The sequence below is a fragment of the Platalea leucorodia genome, assembly GCF_965183815.1.
Source record: "Platalea leucorodia genome assembly, chromosome: 6".
Lineage (NCBI taxonomy): Eukaryota > Metazoa > Chordata > Aves > Pelecaniformes > Threskiornithidae > Platalea > Platalea leucorodia.
This window is the reverse complement of record NC_138828.1, coordinates 42,715,559-42,743,075: the sequence shown is the minus strand read 5'-3', so window position 1 is coordinate 42,743,075 and position 27,517 is coordinate 42,715,559. Positions and strand designations below refer to the sequence as shown.

At 37.9% G+C, this 27,517-nt stretch overlaps 2 protein-coding genes across 3 annotated transcripts in view; both read right to left on the bottom strand.

The window, feature by feature from the left end:
• Positions 1-3: 3 nt before the first annotated feature.
• On the bottom strand, positions 4-8,440 carry MSMO1 (methylsterol monooxygenase 1). The gene is made up of 6 exons (XM_082316399.1): positions 8,360-8,440; positions 6,363-6,672; positions 5,153-5,301; positions 4,443-4,569; positions 2,493-2,647; positions 4-980 (listed from the first exon to the last, which is right to left on the bottom strand). Exons 2-6 carry the CDS (start codon positions 6,615-6,617, stop codon positions 773-775), a joined length of 894 nt encoding a protein of 297 aa, XP_082172525.1. The 5' UTR covers positions 6,618-6,672; positions 8,360-8,440; the 3' UTR covers positions 4-772.
• A 1,221-nt stretch (positions 8,441-9,661) lies between these two features.
• KLHL2 (kelch like family member 2) overlaps positions 9,662-27,517 on the bottom strand; it is a 60,076-nt gene continuing 42,220 nt past the window's right edge. The window contains exons 6-15 of one of the 2 annotated variants that reach the window (XM_082316133.1): positions 22,437-22,546; positions 20,874-20,990; positions 19,800-19,949; positions 18,798-18,915; positions 17,960-18,157; positions 17,093-17,194; positions 16,040-16,168; positions 11,656-11,796; positions 11,348-11,491; positions 9,662-10,700 (exon numbers count right to left, since the gene is read on the bottom strand). In XM_082316133.1, the coding sequence (XP_082172259.1) occupies positions 10,672-10,700; positions 11,348-11,491; positions 11,656-11,796; positions 16,040-16,168; positions 17,093-17,194; positions 17,960-18,157; positions 18,798-18,915; positions 19,800-19,949; positions 20,874-20,990; positions 22,437-22,546 (1,238 nt within the window). In that variant the 3' untranslated portion in view covers positions 9,662-10,671. Of the gene's footprint in view, positions 10,701-11,347; positions 11,492-11,655; positions 11,797-13,506; positions 16,169-17,092; positions 17,195-17,959; positions 18,158-18,797; positions 18,916-19,799; positions 19,950-20,873; positions 20,991-22,436; positions 22,547-27,517 lie in introns of those variants that run through there. The other variant, XR_014228642.1, reaches the window with a different exon arrangement.

Sequence of the window (27,517 nt, the reverse complement as noted above, 5' to 3'; positions counted from 1 at the left end):
GCATCAAACCAAACCACATTTATTTCATCAGTCACAAGTGCAAATATAGCAACAAGTCAGTTCAGCAAATTACAACATACAGAGAAGAATATAATGTAAATGCTAAGTACGCTGACAGACCAACTTCAAAAGAGCAGCAAAAAACAGTTTCTTCAAATAAAAACTTCTATTCTTTTTACCTGTAATCTAAAATAACATAATAATCTAGATCAGGAATGTCTCTGTAACTTATGTTTAGCCAGCTATTCTGTTATTAACAGTTCACATCATCCAGTGTGCAAATGGCCTGTCCATGTTTCCTACTAACAGATGTTTTGGTTTTAAGTAACTTTTACCCAATATTTAAATAATACAGTGCTGATACCAGTTAATATGCTCTGCTATTTGATATTACAAATTTAAGAATATATATTTAAAAAAGCTAAGTCCAATTTCAGTGTACATATATAATTCTACCTGGATCCAAAGTGGGCAACATTAAAGATAAAATTGAATTTAAAAAAAAAAAAAAAAAAAAAAAAAAAAGGATAGACACAAGTCATCTCATTTTTTTTGCATCATCTTTAAATCTGTAGTTAAAATATATGCAGTACTTACATATAAAATAGAAAGCATTCCCATTAGGAAGATACTGCAGTGTAATTAGCTATTTTTCCCTACCACTTAGTAGCCAAGGAACAAGATTTACGCTTAACACCCAATCACTATTTTGCTTTACAGAAAAGCAAAAGTTGACTACCAGTATTAGCATCAGAATTTTTACACTGGAAATTTAGTTAGCCTTCTTCTTCGTTATGAGCTGTTGCTTCTTCTCTTTTTCTTTATAGGCAATGAATTGAGAGTCTGTACCAAAGATTCTGTCCCACCACGTGAAGGTTGAAGCGTAATTGCCAATAAAGTTCATGTGATGGAAATCATGAAAACGGGCCCCAGCATAGAAAGGCACCAAATGAAGAGGGTTCAGCGGAACATCATAGCCACTACAAGGGAGGGGGGGAAAAAAAAGCAACTAGAGTAAGGAATTTTCCCAGATATAAACCACAAAATATAGACACTAACTTGTTGTTTTTATAAAATAACAAGATTTTTTGTTATTATAAGGCCCTGAGGTAATGACTGTAATGCTAGCTTAATAGGAAAACAAGATCCATCCTATCGCAGCCAAATGCTTCTGTAAACTATCCTACAATGGCTTTGCCACTTGTTGAACTTTTCAGCTCAGTTTATTAGGCAACACAAAAAAATTTAAGCAAGTAACCTAAAAAATCACAGTGGCTGACTTCCTGCTGGCTTACCAGCTTTAACTGACTCAAGAGTGACGTTAGGAAGGACGAACAAGAAATAACACTATCTTTTAGCAACAAGCTATGAACATCAGCTCAGCTGCTCATCAAACAGCATCTCAAATCAACTACAATTGTAGTATTTTTACCCTTATTTTCAGCTTACTGCAAGCTCTTCAAATGTTTAAAATTCAAAATATACAATTAAAGTAATATTAAAACCAGAACAGTTTGCTTTAGAGGGATTTCAGCTCTTTTGCTTAGTAGTACTGGAAAGCATCTTACCACCACCTAGTGGGGACAGCGCGAGGTAATTTGTTATAAGCACCTCATATGGACCACAAATTAAAATGATAATCATCAGAGATTCATATTTTGCATCAATTACTTTATGATATGTCACAACATATACTTCTCAGTCTACACCCAATATATAATTAAACCAGCAACGATATGTACAATAAGTTGGTTAGTAGCTCATGTTCCACTAAAACACTTGACACTCAGCTTACAGTAAGTCACTATACACTTCATAATATATTTACAGAGACAAGGTCAAGTGTAATACTAGCATTTCAAAAATTACTTACCCCTTCCTCTCGAACACAGGAAAGAAAAGCTCATTCATTTGCAGATGAACCCAACTAAGCCTACTGGGATTTGCGCTACCAAAACTTGGCAGAGCCAAATTTGAAAGAAGTCAGTTATACTACAGATACAAGAAGTCTTGCCCTTTGTATCTACCATAAATAAATAAAAACTATTTATTTATGTATTTAAAATACAGTCAGTGGTTGTATAGCCTAAAGTTTCTCTGGCTCAGGAAAACTGGCTGACAAAGTATTAAACGGAAAGAACCCTTGGCTGGAATATCACATCTTGTAATTGATTTCTAGTGTTCTAATATGCATAAGGTCACTTGTACCCCAAATATCAAGAGCCAGACATCCTAATGAGGCACCCAGCTTCTGAAACCCTCCTCAAGATGTTCTAGCTACAGTCTACGCTCTTAATCAGCAACATTTGCTATTAACACTACCTCAAAACAGAAGGCAGTGTAACTGTTCAGATTGTGTCATTCTTTGTAAGATGCATAAAAGCATTTCAGTGCAAAATAACCAGTAAAGCTCAGTGAAACAGACAGGCATGTTTAAGACAGACTTAGGGAGAAGAGAAAAAGCAATTACTAAAAAGCAATAAGGATGTCACCTGTGTACGTCAATGGTTTCCATCAAGCGACATATCACCCATGCCCACAGAAGAATCACATGGTTACAGAAAACAACAATTCCAATAAAAAAGCCAGTTCCAAGGATAAGTGTTTCCAGAGGATGTGCATATTCTGCTTGCATTCCAAATGGAGACTAGAAAGAGATAACAGACAGGAAAACAGTCACCATTTTCGATTTTCTATACCCCCAAATCACAATCACCATTTTGTGGTACTCTCCCCTTCCCATTACCCCACAAGACTACAATAGGACAAGCAGAATGATGTTATGGGTAAAGGAAACGGTCTGACCGAGCAAGGGCCTTAACACAGGTGTTCAGCTCCTCGTTGGGAAAACAAGAAACAGTACTGCAAGGTGGTAAGGATTATCATTCCGTTAGTGACTCCAAACACTTCACTACTAGTTGAAAAGTTGAAAACTTTTATTTAGGCTTACCATTACCCAAGGCCAAAGCATTATTTCAGGAATATTAAAAGTGTTTGGGAAGCTCCTATCAGCTTTGCTATACATCCAGTCTTGGAAGCAGAAGAAAGAAGGAAGCCAAAATATTCTCAGAGTCAGGATTCACTTAGAAATTTATTTAAAAAATAACTAAAAAGCCCCCCTCATCTTTGACAACTTTTTAAGATAAATTCTTACTGTTCAAATATTATTATGAGATTGAAATAAAACATTTTCTTTATATATGTATATATATTTTTTTAAATATATATAAACAACCCCTAATCATGCCTACGTTTGGTTTACAAAAAAAGAAATTCCATAGAGGGTTTTCAGAAGTAGACCACCATAGAAAGACAATAATTAAAAAAAATTTAACCTAATGCTCAAGGTTGTAAGTTTGATTATCGGGGGTGGGGGGGGGTGGGGGGAAGTTCACTTCAGCTTAATTCAAAAATTACTATCAGGGAAATTTTTTAGTAAAACAGCCATTAGCCTACAGATCACTTCTGTGTGAACTGCTAACCACTCAAGAATAATGGCCAGAAACTGCTCCTGCTAGAGACCTGAGGGGCTGCCAAGAACAAGAGGAAAACAGCAGCTGCTGCTGCTGCAGATGTACGTACGTATGCACGCATCAATCAATACCAAGTTTCTCTATTATCGCAGCCTGTATAAACCACCCCATACCCAGTAGCTTGCAGTTTACCTTAGGCACAGTATGGGTTACACACTGAAACGCAGCAGTAGACAAACACGGTAGCGCTGACTTCTGTGATCCAGAGAGCACCATCTAAACGCAGCTACAGCAACTCTAATGTGGAGGCACTGCTGGACCCTACCTGGCTCAGAACAGTGCCACCTCCAGTCAAGCATGGCTCATTACCTTGTGCCCAATGTCAGCTCCAACACAGCTAAATGTAGAACCACCCAACATATCGCTGTACTGCACTGTGCTCTCCATGCAGTATCACACAACTGGCTATACTGCTTCCAGAGGCCTATATCCAAAGCTATAAGCCTTTCCTGAATCACATATCCTGCATATACCATGCACACACCCAGGCCACGCAGGAGCTGCCTGTCTGGATGGTGTTCTGGGGATTAGCATACTCTGGATAACACTCTAGGTGGCGGAAAACTGACCAACAATCAAAATCAGAAACCCACCACTTCCCCCTTCCCTAGCAATCAAGCACGTAACACGCTTTTAAAAGCTTGCTTTCACCTAGCTCAACAGACACAATCAAACAATCAAAGAGTTGAGTGCCACCTTTCATTCCCATTAAATGAAATAAAATTACAGGAGGTGTTTCCAGAAACAAAATGGATGACTATTCTTGACAAAGAGCTCAAGACAAGACACCTATCCCACTGTCAGAGGGATGCAAAATTCTTAAGTCTTTCAAATAAGACCTTTAAACAAGTTGTATGAAACCGCCTATACTAAAAACCACTAAAGAAATAATAATCAAGGAATACGTACAACAAACTCATGGTGAACCTTATGGATATACTTGTATATTCTCTTGTGATGCAGCAATCTATGCAGGAAATAGTGCCAGGCATCCTCAATCACTGCACATCCAAAACACTGGGCAAGCACAACATACCTTTAAAAGGGAGAAGAGCTATTAGTTATAGAATATACTAGCAGATGCACAATCTTGAAAGATATAATAGTTACATTCTCGTAAGGGTGGGAAATGTTTATGTATGTTACTGATTGAATAAGAGTGCATTAACACTACCTTTTTAACGTACTAAAAATATTAATTGCCAAGCACATTAGTCCTTGTACCCATCAGCTCATCTGTTGATATGAAGTGAATTAGCATGAAGTATAACAACCTGCCATTTCAACATAAAGAACACCCGTAGACTGCGTAAAATGTACATATAAAAACATAGAGTTGCATCAGCTATCTAAACCAGACAGAAAATAAATTTCCAAGAAACGTGAGCTTCTGTTGTAAAGAACAGTTATCAGAAAAAAAAAAGGCATTTAAAAAAAAAAAAACTAGAAAGCTCTAACTAGCTCTTATAGCAGTTAAGCATCAACAGAAGCAAAATTAACAAACACGGTTTACATGGCCAAAAAATTACTGTGTATTAAAGTTGACAACACTATTTGTTAAATATTCTGCCTCCAGCTGTATGTAACTCAGCATCAACATACAAGAAAAATCTACCTACCATCTAGGCATCTCTTCCCACTCATACGGGATGTTAAAATACTCTGTGAAGTAATAGGTGCCACAAATCAGAGGAAGCTGAATGAAAAAGTGATTGAAGAGAAGTGTTTTGAAACACTTCCACTGTTTTTCCCATGTTTCTGGTTTATCCTAAGAAGAAGCAAAAAGAATCAGTGGTGTTACATACTTCTACTGCAAATAACTGAAGTGCTGCAAAGATACTCTGGAGGCAGTTTCATTTCACTTTGGAAGACAGATAGCAGAATACAAATTAACTCAGGCAATACAAATTCCATGGGATTGGATTCAGTTTCATCAAAACCTCTTGATTTTCTAAGCTAGCTTTCTGTAAAATTTAAATTAAGTCTCTCTTAACAAAGGTTGTCTTTGCCAGTCTCCCCAAACTACTCTTGTTATTTCAGTGTTTGTAATTAGCAGGAACATTTCATATTCTACAGTCTAATACAAATCTAAGTTTGTATTTCCACGGCTAAAGTAATAGAATGTATTTCTATAGCTAAAATAATACAAAGAGAAGCTGAAGATACAAACTTGCAAAGAAGTAAGTTGTGTTAAAAACATCCAGTTTTTGCAGGGAGACATTTTACCAATTACTATAATAATTTCAGAAGCTGGTATTATTAATTTCTAATTCATATTACAAGGAACTGGGGGAAGCAATCATCTTTAGACACTGGATGTGCCTTTGGTACCAATTAGTAGTGTGCAATCCATCCTAGGCTTTCTCCATTGTTAAAATACTTCAAAATCCTTTCAAGAGGGTGTGCATAGAGATATTTTGAAAGAGGCGCTTGCTATTAAATAAGTACACCATGTAATTCTTTCATAATACTAAGACACCTCTCTACTACTGGATGCTGTGATTCTACTATAATTTCCTCTGCAGACATATAAACTCACATGGTGAAAATTTAACTTTGCTAACATAGAGATTGACATACTCTTTTCTCTCTGTACCACTATGGTAGAAAGGATACCCTCCCTCAGAAATAACTCCTTTCCTTCCCCAAAATCCACTCCTCTTTCTCTCCTCACACACATTGTAATTTTGCTCTGTCACTTCCAGGGTGTCCACATTGATAGAGGAAATGGGGTCATATAAATTGGAAACTAGGATACTGCACTTATATGTTCTACTCCACATATTCAAAGACGAATCAGGAAGTGTGTAGTTCACAACTTTGTCTTACCTGCTGAATTTTATACTTTTGCATGTATGGTATAAACTGAAAGACAAATCCAGGTACACAGAGCAAGAAGTATGAAACTTCATGAACTATAAGTGATCCCCAAGTTGCAATCTGGAACTTTGTGTAGTTATCCAGCATGTAATTCCAGGCATTTTTAAATGGTTGCTGCAATGGATTGTCAGGCAAGAAAGAGTCTATATATTCCACCGCCAGATAAGCAGAGTTCAAGATATTAACGCTGTCGTTCATTGCCATTGTTCAAACATAAAGCATGACAATTACAGTTCTTCTACTGTTGTCTATAAGTAACCTGCAAATTTTGAGAAAAATTGAATAAACAGCAGTTAAACTTTAGAAAAAAAAACATTACCCATTTTAGTTGTGACCTAATTTTAAAGTAAAAACAGAGAAAGGAATGGAAAGACAGATTCTCCTTCTACAGAATAGTGTAAAACAAAGTTTAAGATTGGTTTGAGAGGCAAACCAATTTGAGAGGCAATCAGCTCTCCAGTTTTGAGATTAGGTCAAGGAAGCAAAAGAATAAAGAAATATTAATTATTACCCAATTTTATTTCAAGTCTTTTGCAGGATAATTGTATTCTGTACTAAAAGAGCACAGAAAGGTTCAAAACAGATTTAGAAGTTAAATTAACTGTGATCTCCTGATTATCCAAGCCTCATTCCTCTCATAGCTGTGAGCCAGAATCCACGCAAACTACACCAACACAGCAGACTGCCTTTAGACTGCAGCTAGCTTAAGGCAATCCACCTTTCTGTGAGTAAGGGAGTTTTCATCACAGCTCCCAAAAGCACAGAGGCAGCGTTCCCATAGGGGCCCAGAACTTCTGCCGTTTCCACAGAGCAGGCTGCTTGTTGGTTTGGGTGGAAAGGGACCTTTAAAGGTCATCTAGTCCAACACCACCCCCCCCGGCATGGGTAGAGACATCTTTCACTCGAACCGGTTGCTCAAAGGTGGTGCTCCAACCTGGCCTTGAACACCTCCAATGATGGGGCATCCACAACTTCTCTGGGCAACCTGTTCCAGTGCCTCACCACCCTCATTGTAGAAAATGTCATCCTTATGTCTAACCTAAACCTACCCTTTTTTAGTTTAAAACCACTTTCCCTTGCCTTGTTGCTACAGGCCTTGGCAAAAAGTCTTTCTCCGTCCTTCTTATAAGCCCCTTTTACATACTGAAAGGCCACAGTAAGGTGTCTCTGGAGCCTTCTCTTTTCCAGGCTAAACAACCCCAAGCCTCTCAGACTCTCTCCATAGGCAACGTGCCCTTTGACGACCCCCTCTAACAGGTCCATCTTCCACTCTAAAACGTAAAACGTGTGCACGATTCACAGGCCGGAGGATGCTGGTTAGTCTCCTGTTGATGCACTTCGACTAGGTCCAACATAAATAATGCACCGAGCTCGGCATCCAGCAACATTAGTTACCATTTTTCTTCCTTAGCAACGGCACCAAGATGCTACCATTTCTGATTACCAGCAAATACATCACGGCAGATAGCATTTTATTCACGGTAAACACATCACAGCAGATGCCAAGGACGCTCGCAACCCGAGCGCCTGGGTTGTAAGGCTACTTACCCTGCCGAAAAAGCAGCCGCCTAGCCGAGGGACCAGCGGCCAGGCTGCGCCTGGACCAGGCTCGTCCGTCCCGGCCAGCCCCCGCGAGCACCCTGCGAGGAAGCGGAGAGACCCCGGCACACGCCGCCGGCTGGCAGCGGCCACAGGCCGCCCCCGCGCGGGACGATGGCGGCGAGGAGGGGTAAGCCCAGGGGAGACGCCCGGCCGGCGGCACCCACGCACAGCCGGTCCTCCGGGCTGGCACAGCGCCGCGCCGCTCCGCATCGGGGTGCCACCGGGAGGACCCCCGCAGCCGGCCGGGCACCGGCACCCGCGCCCCGGCAACGACACGGGCACCCCCGGGTCAGGCCGCGACCGCCCGACCGCCCGCCTTCCCCCGCCCCCGCGCGCCCCCTCACCTGGGTGACGGCGGCGGCGGCTCCCGGCGCGGCGGCGGAACCAGCAGCAAGGGCGGCAGCGCCCGTCGCAGCAATAACAACCGCCGGGGCCGCCGGCTCTCCAAGCGCGCCCTCCCATTGGCCGCGCAGCCAGCCCCGGCGCGGCGCCCATTGGCTGGCCGGCGCCAGCGGCAGAGAGTCAGGCGTGAGGAGGGACGGGACGGAGCTGCGGCTCCCGCGCGCCGATTGGCTGAAGGGGTGGAGTGAGGATAGTGAGACCTCGGCGCGCGGCCAATGAGGCGGGAGGGAGGCCCGGTGACGTCAAAGACGTGATGAGGCGGAGAGCGGTTCCGCAGGTGGGCAGAGGCGGGCGCAGTGAGGCGGGCGCGGCCCTTCCGTAGCCCCGGGAGCGTTGCGCGGGGCCGCGCCCCCGGGCGTGGCCGGCTGCAGGAGCTGCCGAGCAGCACAATCGCAGGAGGAGGCGGCGAGTCAGAGCGCGGCCCACGGCGGATCGTTCCCGACCGGAGCCCCCGCGGTCCGTTAGCTCCACCCGCGCTGCTCCTGACGCATCGTTTAAAGCGGCGTCGGCTCTTTCAGCAAGAGGCTCATCTTCTCTGTTTCGGGGAGGAGCGGCGCTCCGGTTTGTGCACACAGCCGCGGCCCTGACGGCGCTGCCCGCGGCTGCAGGGGACGGGTGGTGCCCGTGTGCCATCAGATGGAAATACAAGGGTATGGCAGAGTAGCAACGGACCAGAACCCCATTCATCGAGTTTGGCATCACGCAAGTAAAATTCTACAAATACTACAAATGTACAATTCAAATAAAATGTTTCTAGTGAAGCCCTCTACACAAACCCACAATGCATCGTACAATACCAACAGTAAACTGCAATCATCCATTTAATTTCAGCATCTGCCAAAAAAATTATGTTATTCTCAGCCATCGTACTAATTTCACAGCTCAAATAATTTCCCTGGAACTTAGAGGTGGCCGCTACCTTAACTACCTGAAAAGCAAAGCTTTCAGAAACAAACCTACAGCAAACCAGTGATATTTACATGACCAGTTCCTAAACTTTAATAATTCTTTTCAGTTTGCTTGCATTCAGACCTTTAGAACACCAGCTTCCACTTTCCCCCCGCCCCCCCCCCCCCCCAAAAAAAAAAGCTCTTCACTGATGTCAAGATTATTTGGTTGAAGACTTGTATTGAGAAACACAAGTTTTAAGCAACTGGTTGGCATTAGGAAACAATATACAAACTTTTATTTGAAGAAAATCTCTCAAATATGACAATAACTTTGGTCATGTTAAAAGGAGGCCATCCAAGAATGAATAAAAATGAGCTGCTTTATAAGCATGGCCACATACAGTATATTCAGATATTAGCTAATAGAAGCTAAGGTTACACGCATAAATAGGCCTTAGTACCATGCAAGTTCAACGCAGTTCCATACATTCATTATAAATTTTCAGTTATTTTCATGCCAAATCACCTTTTGGATAAAAAGGTAAGAAAGAAGTAACATCTAAATGTGACCAAAATTGAACAGAAAAAAAAATCATAAGTACAGACAATATTTTTATTAAAAAGATCTTGAAATTACACCTGTTCACGAAGTGTTATACCATCTCTGATCTCTTCTTCAGTGGGAATTAGTAGTGTTAAGCATTGTTACATATCAAAAAATACAACTCTGTTTTACAACATAGTACTGGCATATTCAAAGAACTGTGCCAAATTATAAATAGTAAAGTCAGGTTTTGAAGTATTTCAGTAGAAAGCAACTTATGCTCACACAAACATATGCACATATTATAGTTATGTAACAAAAGTTTTATAAAAGGAAACATTTACCCCATGCCAGCTTGAATTACTGAGGTGGGATTCAATATCTACTATGAAGACTGACAGTTCATTTCTTTAAATATATTTATTAGTCTCTGGAAAAAATAAGACAAAAATTTACTTTCACCAGAATACACACCATTCTTCACTGACAATCCGTTTCTCAGTCATGACTGACATAAGTCGGTCCTTATGAAAGTGGCTTGCCTTTTTTTTTTTTTTGAAGACCTTGCAGTAAAAAAGAAATGGTCCACTAGACTTCAAAAATTCAATCAGCTTCTGCTCAGCTGCAGAATAATCCTATGCATTGCTTCTACCTAGAGTAATCTTCATCATCTGTCATCTGTAATTGTAGACTGTCACATCTTCCACTGTGACTCAAGGTGCAGCTACAAGTAGAGAAGTGCTTAGATACTCAGTCACTTCAAATACACTTGTTGAAGGCTGCTTCTAGTGCATAATCAAGTTGAAAATCCCTTTACTGATCATAATGGTTTGTCAATAACTGTAACACCTAAAGTGAGGAAAAAAAAAATGCATAAATCTTGTAGTATTTTAAAAAAAGTCAAGACTAAGTTTTAAGATAATACCTTGCAACTAGTATAACATCAAAAAACTGTGCACCAGCACCACTGTTCATATTTTCCTTAATTTCTCTTTGACAAAGTTGTCTGAATCAGTGCAAAGTTCTGAAAGTTTCTGTGACTTGAAAAAATTTGCCATTACTCATTTAATTTTGTTATCAGTGAAATATGTCCTTAACATTCACTTAAATAACTCATTTGAGAAACTGCAATTATTGAAGGAAAAGATTCCTGAAACAGCTCTTGTTCTCTAAATCTCAAATCCCAAAGAACTTCAGAATTGGGTCCTCACAAATTGAGACACAAATCTCTTGTTAAAAAGAGGATTGGTCATACCAGAATCATCTTTCTGACTCACCACTTATGTGCTAAATCCCTCTTAAGTACAGTTTAATACCATTTTTTCCTTGTAGTGCATAACTGTTTGAAGTCACCATTCAAAACATACCATCAGATTCTTCATACGCATTCTAGTATCTTAGGTTTTACCTTAGACAGGACTTTGTTTGGATGCTGTGTCAAATTTCTAATCCTAGCTGTTATACTGCAGAGTCTGTTAAATATCTATACATGTTACCTGCATAGCTTCTTCCTGTACTCATACAAGATGACACAACGGTCCATTTATCAGTTGTTGGATTATAATATTCCACTGTTGATAAATTACAGGAACCATCATCTCCTCCAACTACATACAAGAGACCATTTACAGCACAAACACCTAAAAAGAAGACAGGAAACCAATATGAAAATTAGCAATCGGCTTGTTCACCCCATAAAAGTATGGTTTCTCTTCTGCGGCATCATGAAAGCAGCAGAAACCCAGGAACATGTTATTTACACCAAATGATATTACCACTATTTTAAAGTAATTGTTGTGTATACCTGCATTTCTTCTGCACATGTTCATGTCTGCAACCTGCTTCCACGTACTGGCGACGGGATCAAACACTTCAACACTTTTTCTTACCAAAGGACCATCATGACCACCTACCGCATACAATAAATTGTTTAACACACCAACACCTGTGAACATATGAAAATACTCAAAATTAATCAGAGAATGGTTTGACTGATACAAAGGAGAAACAACAAATATTATGTCCACTAATATAAATCCTCCATCCAGTCAATGTTAGGAGCTATTTTGGAAAACATTTGGGTCAGGATGCATTAAAGCAAAAAGACAGTAACTACAGCAAGACACTGATAAAATGTCTTGCAAGCCCATCTACCATATTGCAGCATACAAAGACCAGAGCTGTTCTGCAACAGAAGATTTAGAAAATTTTGGACGAAAAATGATGTGCAGGAAAATGAGGATTGTTGAAATTTAGGACTAATTAGAAGTGACAGTAAATGAGACAGTGTGCTCAGCCAGCATAATGGAAATCTGACAAGATGATAAAGCATAAGTGAATTTTTTAGAAAGTAAAAACTGTGCAGTACGGAGGATAAAAGCTGAATGGATAGACATTATACAATAGGGATGTTTCCACTGAAGTGTTGGAATACCTTGTAAACATATATGAAACAAAAGTAAACAGAGTGAGCACCTTCCTCCCCCAGGATTTGGAGGAGAACACCAAGGTTCCTTGAACCAAGCTTCAGTTATCAAAATATCCAAAAGGATATTAAAGGTTCTTCTTTACAACAAAAGTTTCTCAATCTGTAAGCTTGGGATGAAGGAATAAATAAAGCTAGTCTATGCCTACTTGCTAATCGGGCTGCACGTATTGAAAACGTGGTAATAGGGGAAGCAAAAAGGAAGGCCTGTTTATTTATGCCTCACTTTATAATGCACTATTAGAACCCAAACATAATAGATTTCAGAAATGTAGGGTTTTTTTTTCCATTAAAACTTGTGATTGATGGACCGTAAAGACAACTGAAAAAACACTACTGTGAAAGTACATTGGGAAATCTAATATATGTCACATTTAAAATTATGAGACTCAAAGCCAAGATACAGATTTGCAAATATAGTTCTTAAAGGGTTCCATGGAACGGGCACAGCTTAAAATCTTTATTAAAGGAAAACAGCAAATATGAATGCAAAAGATCAGTTAAGTCCTTCAGAGAAAAAAAAAATGCTAGGTCAAAAAAAAACCTTTGAAAACATATCACTAATATTGTATGTAAGAGCCATTCCTATATGGGGAGAGAAACAACTCCTGCTGAAATAACTAAATTTTCTTATTAAAACGGTAGATTTTAATAATTAAAGGAAGAGGGGAAGGAAACACGGAAGAGTTAATAGGTACTGCAAATCTGAAAAATAGATTCTTCATAGGACACTGCTTTATGAATCATGCTATCTAATGCTTTATCAGTGATAGTCACTACTAACGTTTCCCGATATCCTTCGCAGTTAATTTAATTCCTCTTTTATTGCTATTATTTCTAGCTATCGTGTCCCAGTACAGTGTGACAGCTTTTCTTTCTCCCACTCTGATCACACTTTATTAGGCAGGATAATACAACATTCATCTTTTGTAGCATTAAACATTACAGAGCTAGAAGGAGGGCTAAGATTTTTGGTTTAAATATGTGATGTGATATAAATCCCCCCACCCATGCTTTCTGTACCGTCACCGACCTTCCTATTCAGTGTGTAGTTTTCCCTCTGCCACAATGCCATTTTTTCTTTGATAGCTCCTTATTTTTAATAATGTCGTCCGTTCCTCTTTGCTGCTTCATTTTCCCTTAATCCCACACCCAGTTTCCAAGTCCTACCTTATTTCTTGCTCCTTCCGTCTGTATCTTCTTGTTGCCGTCTTCTGAGTTCTCCTTTGTTATTTTTCTTTCCTGCCCATTTTTCAGGACCCTGTCTTATATCTCTCATCCCTCCCAAATGGCCTATATCTGGATCTGAAGTTCCTCATCCCAACATGTTGCTGGAAACAGATCTGTCCCCGTATTGATCAACTGAGAAGCAGTTGGTACTAAAGAAGAGTAACTGAGGGTTAACCTCTGAAGCTGAAGCAGTAGGAACAGAAGAGATGGGCTTAAGTTCCTTGAGATGACCAGAGATCCAAAGGTTTAATACAGGAACAAAATTGTCTTTAGTTAGCACCCACACCACCACCAGGACTGATCGCCAGTTCAAACAGTTCTGGTGGTTTTGGATATTTGGCCACTACAGCCAAGCTCAATCAACAGTCATGATTTTCACATTACCACCCACTCCTCCCCCACGCACAAATATAATTTTCCATGTATTTAACAGAGTGGCACAGAAGAATGTTGATTATTTTACTCAATTATATGAATCTGAAATAACTGACTACATTTACTTTTCCTCTCCAATTTTTTTTTTTAATCAGAGGACAAGGTAAAAGGCAGCAGAGGGTTGAGTAAACAAACACAGTCCTGAACTCTGGGACAAGGGGAGAGAGGAGAGGGGCAGAAAGATCCCAGTAGTTAGTGTATCTAAGGCACTAAATTTCAGAGTTGTAGAAGTAATTCAACATTTAAAAAAAAAAAAACAAAAAACAACTGAAAATATCTAGTGTATAAATAGGCTACAAGCACAACGATAGTTGAGAAAACAGAATATTAAAAAAAAATGCTGAGATAAAATGGATGTGCGGGCAGATTGCAAAATGAAGCTTTGTCACAACCCACCAACACTGTTTGTCTTTATAAAGATACTTGTAATTTGCCCATTTTATATAAATATTTTCCTCAAAACTTGCAAATATTAGACAGGAGTATTTAACAGTACCCTTACTGTAACTCTGGCCAGTTTTTAACCCAGAATTTACTTCCAAGATGCACAGACTGAGTAACTAGAAGTTTCACAAGATGACTGTTTTCTTGAGATATAGTATATCACGTTTCCTTCGTTAACATCACAGTTTTAGTTTAGAAACACAATCAAAACATTACTTTCAGCAATAAGAGACATATCAACTTGCTGATTTTGTAATGGTATAATGGAAGTATCACAAACTTAATATCTTAATTTTAGTAATTATTTTAATATTTTTATATAATCCTTTTGAAATAATTTGGACTTAATTTAAACATCATTATACAGATTAAAAACTGTTCAGAGTTAATAAGGAATAATGGAAGGCAAGAAGAAAAGTTGGGATAACTATTAATCATCTACTGAGCATACTAGAAGTACATCCAATTTTATTTGTAGCAACATCTCTTCCAATTATGAAGCACATTAATGCAATCACCAGTAGATATCTGAAGGGTGTTGCTAAAAAGCACCATTGAGTACCTGGCAAAAAAGTGACTTAACTAAAAAAAATAAATGTAGAAAAATAATATCATGCAATTTGACTTGAAAAAGTCCATAGGAATGCGTCTAGAGAAATAAAACAACTTCTGCGTGTTGCAAAGACCTGAAATACCAAAAGACAAATAGAGGACAGTGAACAGTAAATGAGATTTGAGTCCACAATATAAATAGATAATGAAAATGCTAAAGTCAATTTGGAGCTGTGGAAGCATCATTTCATTAAACAAAAGCAGAATACCACAGGCACTTTTGATGTCTTTAAAGAGAAATATACATACTCAGAATCGCAAGAAGGAAAAAAAAAATCCACAAAAAAAAATAAGGGATTTTTAAGATTATAAAGAAATAAATGGATATACCTTGGCTAAACGATAAGGAAGGATAACATGTAGTAGCCTATACATATCCAAAGGATGTAAACACCAGGTGATGAGAAGAATTACTGAAGATGAAACAAAGGGTACGTAAGTGGAAGTAATAGAATGAAACCAGTAATACAAACTTAAGAATGAACAAGGACAAAATTTCCTGCAGTGAATCAGAATGCAGAACAAGTCCTCCAAAGAGGTGGAAATCTAGTCACAGTTCACACGTAAAGTCAACCTGAAAACGCTATTAGAAAAATCAGCCCTACACTGGCAAAGAGACATCTCTGAAGAAATGACATCTTTTCATCCTGGCCATCTAGGTTTTGATACTTCAGTATTTAGGTGACATTAAATTGATTGTCACAATCCATGCGTATTACTCTGTATGTTAAAACCATCAGAAGTTATGGGAAGAAGAGGAATATGAAAAGTATGAAAAAGCAAGGAAAGATATTTACTGTTAACGGACTGAATCTTACTCTGTAGGACGATTTCGTATTTATAACCTGCAATATATCAGCCATCTAAGACTAACAAGTTCCATTAGACTCAGAATTTAGCTTACCTTTTATATTTTCAGCTACATTCTAAAATGACAAATTTGTTTCAGTTTTACAGGGACAGTTGATTCTTGTCCACTCACCTGCTCCACTCCGTCTAGTGCTCATTTCTGCAACATAGCTCCACTCGTTTGTATTAGCATCATAGCATTCTACTGAACTAAGGCACTGGCGTGACGCCCCATCGTAGCCACCAACAGCATACAGTTTACCTAGAAGGGTAACCAACAGAAACCTACAGATTTCTAATGCACAGACTATGTTGGTACACAGGCTTAAGGAAAGTCATCGTTCTCTGAATTAGCTACCTGAGTTTCTACTTTGTAAATAGTTTAAGATAGTACACTATAGAGTTCTTGTCATTTTTAGGATGTAAAAGGCAGCCAGTATCTAACAAGAACAATGTGAGTCAAAAGATTTTAAACTGCCTAGCTGAAATACAAAGGTACTTTACCCTGTTTTTAATTAAGAATTGTTCAAAAGTAAGCTAATTCAAGTATGTCCAACATTGGAAGCTTGCAAATAAGCTTCCTAGAAATATCAAAAATTCAGAGGAAAATTATGTCTACAGTCTGCATTTTCAGATCAGAAACAGCAGTGGTTCCTACACAGTTAAAACACACACCTAAAACCATCCTAATACCCAGGAGCCAGCCCAGGTCTGCATTGTGCAAGCAACATCCAGGCTGTTCACCACCAAGCTGACTCAAAAGTCAGCAGTTTTCCTGGCACTGTCCTTGAGATCATCTCCAGCGTCCGACCAGCAAAGCCAGCCATAGATAACAGAGTTGACAATACTGCAGCGCTACATCACTAAAGACCAATTTATAAGGTCATCACTTCAGTAATCAGGCTTTCTAGCTTTGCTGACATGCGTAACCTAGAGCATGCATGCTTAGCAAGCTTTTCCTCAGTTGGCCTCAGGCACAATTGAAGCTCTGAAAAAAAAATTTGAAACAACTAAGCTAAAAGCTGGTCAAAATCAAGTAGAATGATTATGTGTTGTTCATACCATTTGAATTGCAAGGTTGAGCAAAACCATAAATCTGAAGTATGTTTTCAAAAGTGAGAAAAGGTAGTAGGGTAAACAATTGCATTTCCCCCCCCCTTCTTTTTAATATCATTTGTTGACTTACCTCCAACAACACCTACGCCAACACTACTTCTTCTTGTGTTCATTGGAGCTACGTGAAACCACTCGTTAGTCTTTAAGTTGTAAACTTCGACTGATGATAAACCTATGAAGACAATATAACATAATTTTCTCTATAAATCTAGGTGCAACATACCGTCTACCTCCCAGAAAATTCTTCAGATCTGAAAATTCAAGTTATTTCATTTTAAGGACTGTTAATTACTGTGCAAAAGGCACAACTGATGTCCTTTAGATAGCCAGTTACAGTCAACCCATTCTTGGTGTCTGAAAATGGGCAAATTAATAAAAGCTTTTGTGGAACTCTGAAAAAACGTTCCCTGGATTTTTTTTTTTTTTTTCTTTTTAATTAAGTCATAACGCTTTCTCCTACATATGCTTCTGTAATAGTTATTAAGGGCAAGGATCATCTCTGCACAAATGGTTTAATGCATCTGTGAAGAGAATGAACAGTGTATGTCCAAAGCCTTCCCACAGGTCAGAGAAAGCTGTTTGTAATTACATTGCACGAGAATCCAGAGGTATATTTCATATGCAAACAGGACAAAAGAGACCAGGTAATTTTTCTGCTCACATCTGCCAGGAGTTAAGGACTCTGACCATAGAAGGAATACTGAAAAGGAACTTGTCAAAGATTCACTAGTCATTAAGCCTAAACTCTTAGATGGGAGCAGTCAGTCCACTGTTCAGGTAGAAGGATGTGACCACTAAAGCACATTCCACACCACAAGGTGCCAGGCCACCCTCATGCTTGGTTTCATCAGAGCTACCAGGAAAGAGACATTCGAATTTGATACAATTATTTCAAGAGTAGTCAAAGCTAATCAGCAGTGTATAAAGGCAAATATACCTGTACTCCCATCAAATCCTCCCACAGCATAAAGAAGGCCATTTAATACAGCTGCTCCCAGTGTGCTTCTCCTGTCTTGCATATTAGCAACACTTGTCCACTGGTCCTTCACTGGATCATAGGAATCTACTGTGCGAACTCTCAAAGAACCGTTGAAACCACCAACAGCATAAACCATGCCTCCCATGTACACCATTCCTAGAGCAGGGAAATAGGGAGGAAGGATGAGCATTTTAGTCTTTTTGTCGATTAATTTTATTCCGTACTGTCCTAAGTGTGCAGATACTTGACACAATTTATAGTATTCACTACACTATCAGGCTTTTGACAGGGTCCTAGAGCCACACTTCATTCAGATTAAGCACTAGAAGTTCTGACACTATTTGTTACTAATAGCTCACACTTCTGAATATCACGCTTGCTGAATTTCTTCTTAGATATCTCAGCTGCTTTAAGATCATATTTTCACATTTTTAGTATCAGTGGGTCACTTCTTCACATTCTTCATCATATTTAATAATAATAGGGTATTTTAAGAATAAAATTACTCATTATTATAATGCATTAATATTTAAATTTATTCTCTGTATGTATGGTAGGTGATAAAGCAGTTTATTCTAGAGATTACAAACCAACGCACAAATTAAGATCAAGTTATCAAATTTGTATCGTTCCGGAGTAGCAAGTAATTCAAATTTTAAGGATGATCACCGAAGTCAAGGCTTAGCCCTTCACAGATAAGTATCTTAAGTCCTGTTGCAAAGAACATACGATGCCTATACAGATGCCTAAATTCTGAAGCATTACCAACCACAACAAAAAATTAGGCATCATTTACCCGCTCTACATCTTCTGGAAGGCAATTCAGCCACCTGATGCCAACGTTCTTCTTTAAAATCATAGCATTCAACACTGCGAATTGCCTTTGGTGCCTGTCCTCCAACTACCATCATCAACTAAAAGGGAGATAATAATATTTGTTAGTTATTTGCATATATGAGTACACCAGAAATATCAAAAAAGCGTTAAAAAATAAAGCAAGCTTCTGTACAAGAAATAAAGGCTGGTTCTCCTAAGAAATTTGAGTCTTGTAAGTTAGGCAAAATTTGTTTTTTTTAAAAACACATGCAATTTGTAATTATTGTGTCCAGAGGAAATATCTGAGGTAGAAAAGCAGGAAGCAATTAGAATCTAAGTAGAGCTCCCATTAACAAGGCAGATCCTGCTCTATCTTCACATCCTACTCTGACCTCAGGTATGAGAATTCATGGCCTATTCTGTTCAATGGAACTGTGACCATCAGTCACAGAACAGCCTTCTCTGGTTCCTGTGAGAGAAATGTGCTAAATCCACTGAATGGAATCTCCTATTCTATTATTGCAGTTGCCATAATAGTACTATGAAAAAACTTCTTTACATCATTGGGAAGAAGATAATATCTAATGTTTGTTTTGTTTTCTCCTAAAATGAATGAAAAGCTGTATTTAGCTAAAAATTGAATAAAACTCAGAAGCTTCAGTCTTTGTTTTGTTTTGATTGTTTTTAAAACAAACAGGTTTACTTCCCCAAAACTGTATATTTCTCAAATGCTGAAGCACTTCCTAAAAAATATTTGTTGGGAGGGAAGGTAGTGGTGGTGGTGTGTGCAGGTGGGAGACTAAGACATCTATATCATAAGTAGTATGGAGTGTAAAGCTAATCACTTGTTATATTTTTTGTGATAAACAATTCTGTTACAAAAAATTTGTACTGGTATACCCCAAGTGACAGTCATGCTGTCATGAAATCTTTTAAAATGGAGTTTGAAGAAATAAGTACACTGGAAAAATAAAGGTCTTACTTTTGGAAGGCTAGCGGGTGTTCTCAGTTTTGTTCGAGTGCTTTTCATCAACGCTCGTTGCTCAGTTGGCAGCAAGTGATACTTCATAGCTTCAATGAGGTAATCTTTACAAGCGCTGCTGTTCTTAACCAATATTTCCTCTTCAACTCTCTGTTTATTAATAGAAGTTTAACAAGGTCTGAGCATGTTAAGGAAGTAAAACACAAATCACAATCTGAAGTGAAATAAAGCCTGTGTTATATCACACAAATGCAGATTAATCTGATTTTTTAGATTGTCATTTAACCACAGTTAGACACAAATTTATGTGATGGCAATATGCAGTCACTAGAAAGAAAAAAAAAATCAGGAGATGTTGGTCCTCAATTAGTAAGTGGAAGAAAGTGTTAGGCAAGGTAAATCACTTTTCTTACAGTCAGGCACATTTCTTGACTTTTCAAATGCAGAGAGTACAGAACACTAAGGGAGAAGTAGTGGAGACTAATTTAACAAACTAGTAAGCCACCCCACAACAATAAAAAAAACACAACAGGAAACAAAAACAACCAAACAAAAAACCCCAAAATCTTAAATATTTGTCCTGACACCAAAATATTCAAAATGAGCTTATAAAATTTTTTAAAAAAATGTATTATATCTGAACCAGGTAAAGGAATGTTTCATTTGTCATTAATTCCTCATCAACTTAAAATATAGATACAATTCTGAAGTTGAAAATTCACTTACGAAAACAAATCTTGTATCAAAGATTGTATTACAAATGAAAGCTAACCTGATCTCAGCAAATTAAATTGTTCAAATTACTAATGCGGTATGACAAGTAGTCAGCCAAACAGGTAAATTACTTATATATGTCATCCTGTATGTGGCAATCCCTCATTACACTGTGTGTGTTTACGTGCACCTGCGTATGTGGTGGTGGCTGTCTGTTTATTTTTACTATCAGTAACACTACATTACAGTGTTGTTTAAATTTAAAAATATCCATCTGGCATTAAAAAAACAAACAAACAAACAAAAAAAAAAACCCAGAAATGTTCACATGCAGAAGAATTAGTATTCCTTTTTGCTTACCTGAACTAAATATTCCCGGGAAAGCAAAGGCAGCCGAACATGCTCCATCAGGCGTGCCATTAGCTCCTGCCTTACATCTTTGTCGTGGTTTACCCATGCTATCACTGCTTCAAATACCTTCCAGGAAACAAACAAATGCAAGTCCCTTGATTTACAAGTGCATAAATATGAAAATATCAGTGTGCTTCCAAAAATAGTTTTTGCTTATACAAAAATTCCTAACGTAAGAAAAGATGACAGCAGTTACAGCTCCCATTATTTCCGTATTTATCCACTACAAAATTCTGAAGATGCATTAGCCAGTCTCTTTTTATATCACCCCTCTACCGGCGTTTCAAGGATAGCTGTGCTACATTGACAAAACGCACACAGTAATTTCACTGATACTGAAAATCCAATAAAACTAGGTAAAAAAAAAAAAAAAACAAACCACACAGCAGCAGCAATATTACAGTCCTCATACTTTTCGTCCTTTCCTGGAAAAATCGACCTGCCGCATCATCATTCAAATGACATATCACCACTGAGTCTTACTAGGAGAAGTGATCTTACTAGGAGAAGTGATCCCAAGCCTACTTTCTCCTCTATTGCACAGCAGCTCATCATACGCTAGAGCATTAAAACCTTAATTATACTCCACAGAAGCAAAAATCAAAATCAAAGTGATAAAACTGGACCTTCAGGGTATTATGGGAACAGCACCATGACTTTGCTAGTTGCAGTTAAGCAGATAGTTCTTAGATTCAAAGTTTCAAAAAGTTTTTAACACGAAACACTACCTAGCCATGTAAATCAGTATGCAAACATGCTTTCGAATACAATTTAGCCTAATTTGAACAGAGGTGTCAGTACAGCTATATAGTCCTTGGAAAAAAGAAAAACAACATATCTTAAACTAATCACAACTGGATTAAAAAATTAATACATCTACAACCTGAAAACCATCAGAGGTTCAAAGAGATGCACTGGACTCACTGAACATCACAGAGTTTCAAAAATGGCTTTAAAAGAATGAGATCTAGCTAAAGGTGAGTCAACTCATTTAAATTCAGGTTTGGTTATACCAAGCTACCTAACCATCTCCTTTGCAACCCACATTTGTTCAGTTAAGCTAAACAGCCCACATATACATACAGAGTTTTAATACCTTTGTGGGACTGCTGATGTTAAAGTTAGTAGATGGCATATACTTGCTCTTCAAACTACTACTTTTGAGTTATTTTTCCCTTGGTAAACCAAACTCCTGTGTATGTGATTCACAGCATGTGTTCTGTTTGTTCTGCTTGAAGATGAGGAGAAATTTCCATTTAATTTAGTTTCCATTTTTTCAAAGAACAAAGGGTTATGTTTTTTAATTTTAGGATTTTTAAGAGTTAAGACTAATTTTCAACATCAGACTGACAACACTTTTGGGAAAAATCCTTCAAACATGAGCACAGTACATGCCTAATTTCACTGAGGAAACAAAGAATGCATCCAAACAAGTGTACAAGAGCAGTTAAGAGCAAGCTCACTCTCTGATCTAAAATGATAAAAAGAATACTGGGATACAGATGGTCTTACCTTCTCTTCCGAGGCAATTGTGAGTTTGTCACTGGATATAAGACTGCACACCTGCTCTACACCAAGATTGAGGTATTCTTCACTAAGTACAACATCAGAAAAGTGCTGTTCTGTTTGGAGGAAAAGAAGTACTCTAACATACAGTGTGAAGTGTAACCCACAACAAGCATTAAAGCAGCAGAGGAAAAAAGAGAAGAAAACGATTCAATATGCATGCTACTTCATCATATCTAGGAGCAATACCTTAACTTCAAACATTTTAAATAGGTTAAAGCTTGGTCTCACAAACAGCTATTATATTTAAAGGTTCTTTAAAATAACTGAAATATTAAAAACACATTTTACTAAAAGTAGCAATCATAGGAATTTAACATTTTCAGTATTATTTCATCTCAGTACTTGTCCTTGGCAATTACTTGAATCTCATTTTTTCTAACTCTGTACGCACAAATACAGCAGAAAAGATTCCAGAAGAAGAAAATGCCCTCTATGCTGTTGACAAACATGTTTTAAACCTGCAGTTCAACATGAACAATGGCTAATTCATTAGAGCTAACTAGCAGTTTTGCAGTCTAATGTAGGTCAAATAAAACAACAGGGCTGGATCCTGTTGCATCTCTCAGAGCTTCTCCAAGGTCCTAAAAATATTACATATCACAATCTCTACAACATGTAGATGTGTAATTTTTCCTCATTTTTTTAATGCCTCAACTTAAACAAAACTGACAAAATTCAGTGTTTTAGTTGGAGAACCAGACATTTTCTTTTAACATTGAGCATGTATCTTTATTAAGTTGTCATTCAGTTATTCAGTTGTCCTGTCCCATCCTTAAAATTGCTTTTTAAGCCATTCAGTTGCTTAAAAAGTAGGTCCATCCTGTTAATTGTTATTTTTCCCCTCTTCAGCTGTTCTTAGCAGAAGTTAGAAGGTACAACTGTACTGGGAATTTAAGAATTCACTCAAAATTAGAATAAGTAAAAAAAGGTCATCAAACATATTCAAACTAAAGAACTTTTTAAAACCTTTTATATCACTCCACTAGTGCTACTATAGTTAAGACTCCATGCTTGACACACTGTCCTAAGCTGTTAAAAAAAGTTAAAGAATGCTGAATGCTTCCACATCAAGAAGTCTAAATTTTTCAGGTTAACTTTGCAGTGTGCAACAGCTTTTTTGCACTGTACTAAAGATTAGAGAGCATAAAAAGATAAATCTAACACAGTAGAATTCTTGTCTTTTATCTAATTCAGCATCCTGTTCCTTGAAACAGGCAGCACAAATTGCTTCAGACAAAAGTCCAAGAATATATATGAAAAGTAGGATAATAAAACCTCCTTTCATAAAGATGTCACTATAACCATGGAAGAGTAGAGACTGATAGCCAGAGGGATGATATTTTACCCTAACCACATTTTACTAAAGAATGAGTTTAGTGAGATACAGTCTAGTCCCCTTGAATGCTCTTGAATTCTTGACTTTAATACCTTCCTATAGTAATAATCCCACAGTCTCAGCGAGCAAAAAGCCCCATATCTAAATTTAACACCCAGTTTACCATTAATCAGTTTGCAATTAATATTCCCATGTTCTAATGCTGAATACGATGATAGGGAAAGCCACAACCTGTCTACTCAAAATCAGTCATTATTCTATATTCCTTTTTAGCCTTCATCTCTATTTAAAGTAGACAGCGCTCGCCTTTTCAGTCCCTCATGCTACCAGCCTTTTCATTCATGCAATCATCATTGCTACAAGTCCCTCCAATTCTGCAGCATTCTCTTATGATGGACGTGTAGTATTTTCTGCCGTATTTCAGGCAATGGGAGAGAAAGGATGAGGAGAAATACTACTGATTTTTATAGCACCACCATTACCTTTCCACCCCTTACAAATCTTTATCTCTGTTTGCTTTTCAGACTACAAATACGCAGTTTCTTGAGCTGAAGTAGAATTTTCTGAGGTACGCTTATTGAAATAAGTATCTGAAGAATTTTACTGTTTGCGTATGGCAAATAGAAATTCAGAAAGGTAATTTGCATAAATTAGTTTTATGATAAACTCCAGATTTCAAGTGACAGTGCCACAAAACAGCATGTCTGACTGTACTCAGAAGTTGAGAAGCAAGCAGAAAGGGGAAGCAACACTCATCTCAATCTGAAACAAATCTGAGGTTCAGAAGCCTCGTTCATCTTCCCTTGAGAAAGCTGATCCAACAGTGCATCACATCCAACAGGATACACTTCATAAACGGGAAATACCCAGTTGATTTTATAGACTTATATACAAAAGCCTTCTATTTTAAAAAGGTGATTTACATTTATGACATGCTGTAAATACGAGGAGATTCAGCCCCTAAAGAGTGAAAGTTGAGAATTTTCAAAGTAATACAATGAATGCGAGGCTGTCTTCTGTCTTCATGCTAGGAAGAGAACTGTAGAAGAAAATCTGACAAAAATAGACAGCACTTGAACAAAAACTAAGACTGTTTTACTGGATGTCAGTCTCTGTGCCTAAAGCATAAAATAAGGCATGGGGCCAAGTGAAAAAAGAAGAGTGGAAAAAAAAGAAGTTAAAATAAACTACTCAGTCAATAGCTACAGGCTCAGGTTCTCAAGAAACACCTGGAAACAAATTCTCAGTTGAATGCATTACAGAAAAAGGAGAAATAGGAGAGTAGATTGCTATATAAATTTTAGTCATCAAAAAAAGAGGTAAGGTGAAATCACTTGTCTCTTAAGAACCAGATCTCTTGTTGTCAAGGAGACCATCTTAACTGATTGATAGAAAATCTTTTGGCAGAAGCCAATTGAAATTACAGCTAAATGGATTATTCAAAATACTTAGAAACTGAAAAAGAACAAGGAAATGCAAAAACACCAATTAAGTCTGCCAACGGCAATTTATCTAAAGCTGTTCAAGTGTTGAAGACAGAAGGCGTTATTTTATTATATATAAAAATAATGCTTATGAAATTCAAACTTTTTGCTTGCTTTTAACAAGAAGGGTATCAGCATCTTTGAAATAATACGATTCAGTACTAAGAGTTCCAAAAATCCCCTTTAGATCCTCTTTTTCCAGTAATTATGAGAGAAAAATAGTATTGGTGGGGGGTGTATTTTTTTGCCTTCTGGGTTAGGATTTGTACTATCCCATATTATTGCTCACATCCTGAAAGCTGTGATAATCTGGAGATACTAACATCAATCATCATGAAACTTATGACATGATTAAATATTTCATGCATGTGTCCCCTGCAAAATCTCAAATTAGCTTGACTTTATTTGTTGCATTAGGTTAACATACTTCTTTCTTCATTAACATCTCCTAGATGGTAGAACTACCTGGCTGGAAGTTTTCATGAGAGAATATAATACTTATTTTTTTCCAAATCAGAATTTCCCACACAGTGTGCAACTTTGACAAATTCGTACTGGAATCCTGCCCCACTTCTTGCCACTTTACCCAGACTCTGAAGCCAGCTGGCTTCAGAGTCAGGCAGCCTGGAAACAAGCTGGCTTCGGAGCTGCAGAGGCTTGGCTCCCAAATTCCCACTTCCTAAGCAAGTAGAATCCTAGTTCTTTATTATCAAAACTAAAATCTGCCTTTAAAAAAAATCCCTTCCATTTTGGGACATTTCGAAAATATCTGTTCCAACTGCATATGAAAAACAGATTTTCACATTTTCACAACCGACAGAGACTGTTTCTATCTGAATAGCTAAAGATCTGTCCTTGTCTGCCCTGTACCAGTAGGATGGGACTTCAGCTTCAGGGACAAACTAAAAGGACAAAAAGGAAGTAATTAACACAATGCCAGCATCGAGAGCACAGGAAGATAATAGGAACTGTAAATGTACCACTTTTTGGTATTTTTCATTATGAATCTGGAGATGTGTATTATACAGACAGCAGCAGTAAGTACTTGACCTACCTCTTCTATCCAAAAGGCACATAGTCTTGCTGGCCATAAAAATATTGACACTAACTTTATATTTTTCAGTTACATAGGAAGGAAAGCTACATCTGAAATCTGCACAGGACATTTTATGCTATAAACATTTGTGGATTATTTCGCTCATTTATATACCTACAGTCAGACCTTCTTCTGGCTTAATTGCCTTTACTAAATGGAATAAACAAATACAGAAGCAAAGGTCTGCTAAAGTTCCCTCAGATTAAAAACCTTTCAGAGAATCATGGTGGCCAAAAATAAAAGCCTGTAACCCATTTTTGTTTTAGGACAGTGGCTGTTGCCTGTGTTTGTGTATGACATTGTTGAAGACTGCCTAAATTTCTGTTCCGTCATTAATAGGCTTCAGTCACTTTCTAACATTTTTCTGAGGTGTTCCAGCAGCTGATAACACTTAATATCCATTTCCAGAAATCTTTTTAACATTTTGTACACTTTCAGAAATCTTCTCCCAAAGACCTCCGCAAAGCCACATTAACACATATGAAAAACACAGCCAGAGCTCATCAGTGCCAGAGGCTGCAGCTTCAAAAAAGGGAAAACCCCCTCATATTCCTTAAATTTTTCATGACAGTAATGCAACATATATTAGTGGGCAAAACAAAATATCACAATCAAATAGATCAAGTCCATAAGTGTCTTTTGTCCTGTTTAGGCCAACTATTTCTATTCCACAAAACAGATTATGGTATTTTTTATAAACTAAATGGAGTACCTGCATCTTTCTGATGTGATAATGCTGTAAAACCAGTTGGAACTTTCCAGAAATGTAGCTTCTTTCTGAACTGATAACTTCTTGTTTTAAAGCAATGCAGAGCATGAGAGCTTGGAAAGATCTAAGCCTTATATTCACTTAAAAAACAACAACAATTTCTCAAGCAGGTGAAACAAAAATATTTAGCAAGAATTAGTTTTTTTTAAGTTATTGCTTCAATTCACAATGTCACACTGTGATTTTTTTTTGGCTTGGGACAAAAGATCTTTGCTAATGGCCTAACATAAAGCACTGGTCAAGCAGGAACCTCAGCTGTATTACAGAAGGATAGATACAAGCTCTGCCAGCTGGAGAACCAGCAAAAGCTAAACATTGCAGAATCAATTTTTTTAAGAA

Excerpts from the sequence above, each read along its gene's own strand:
- MSMO1 (XM_082316399.1), bottom strand. The coding sequence starts at position 6,617 with ATGGCAATGAACGACAGCGTTAATATCTTGAACTCTGCTTATCTGGCG. Across the intron at positions 4,570-5,152 it reads TGGGAAGAGATGCCTAGATG|GTATGTTGTGCTTGCCCAGT; the intron begins GTAGGTAGATTT and ends TCCCTTTTAAAG. Across the intron at positions 981-2,492 it reads GAAACCATTGACGTACACAG|TGGCTATGATGTTCCGCTGA; the intron begins GTGACATCCTTA and ends CCTCCCTTGTAG.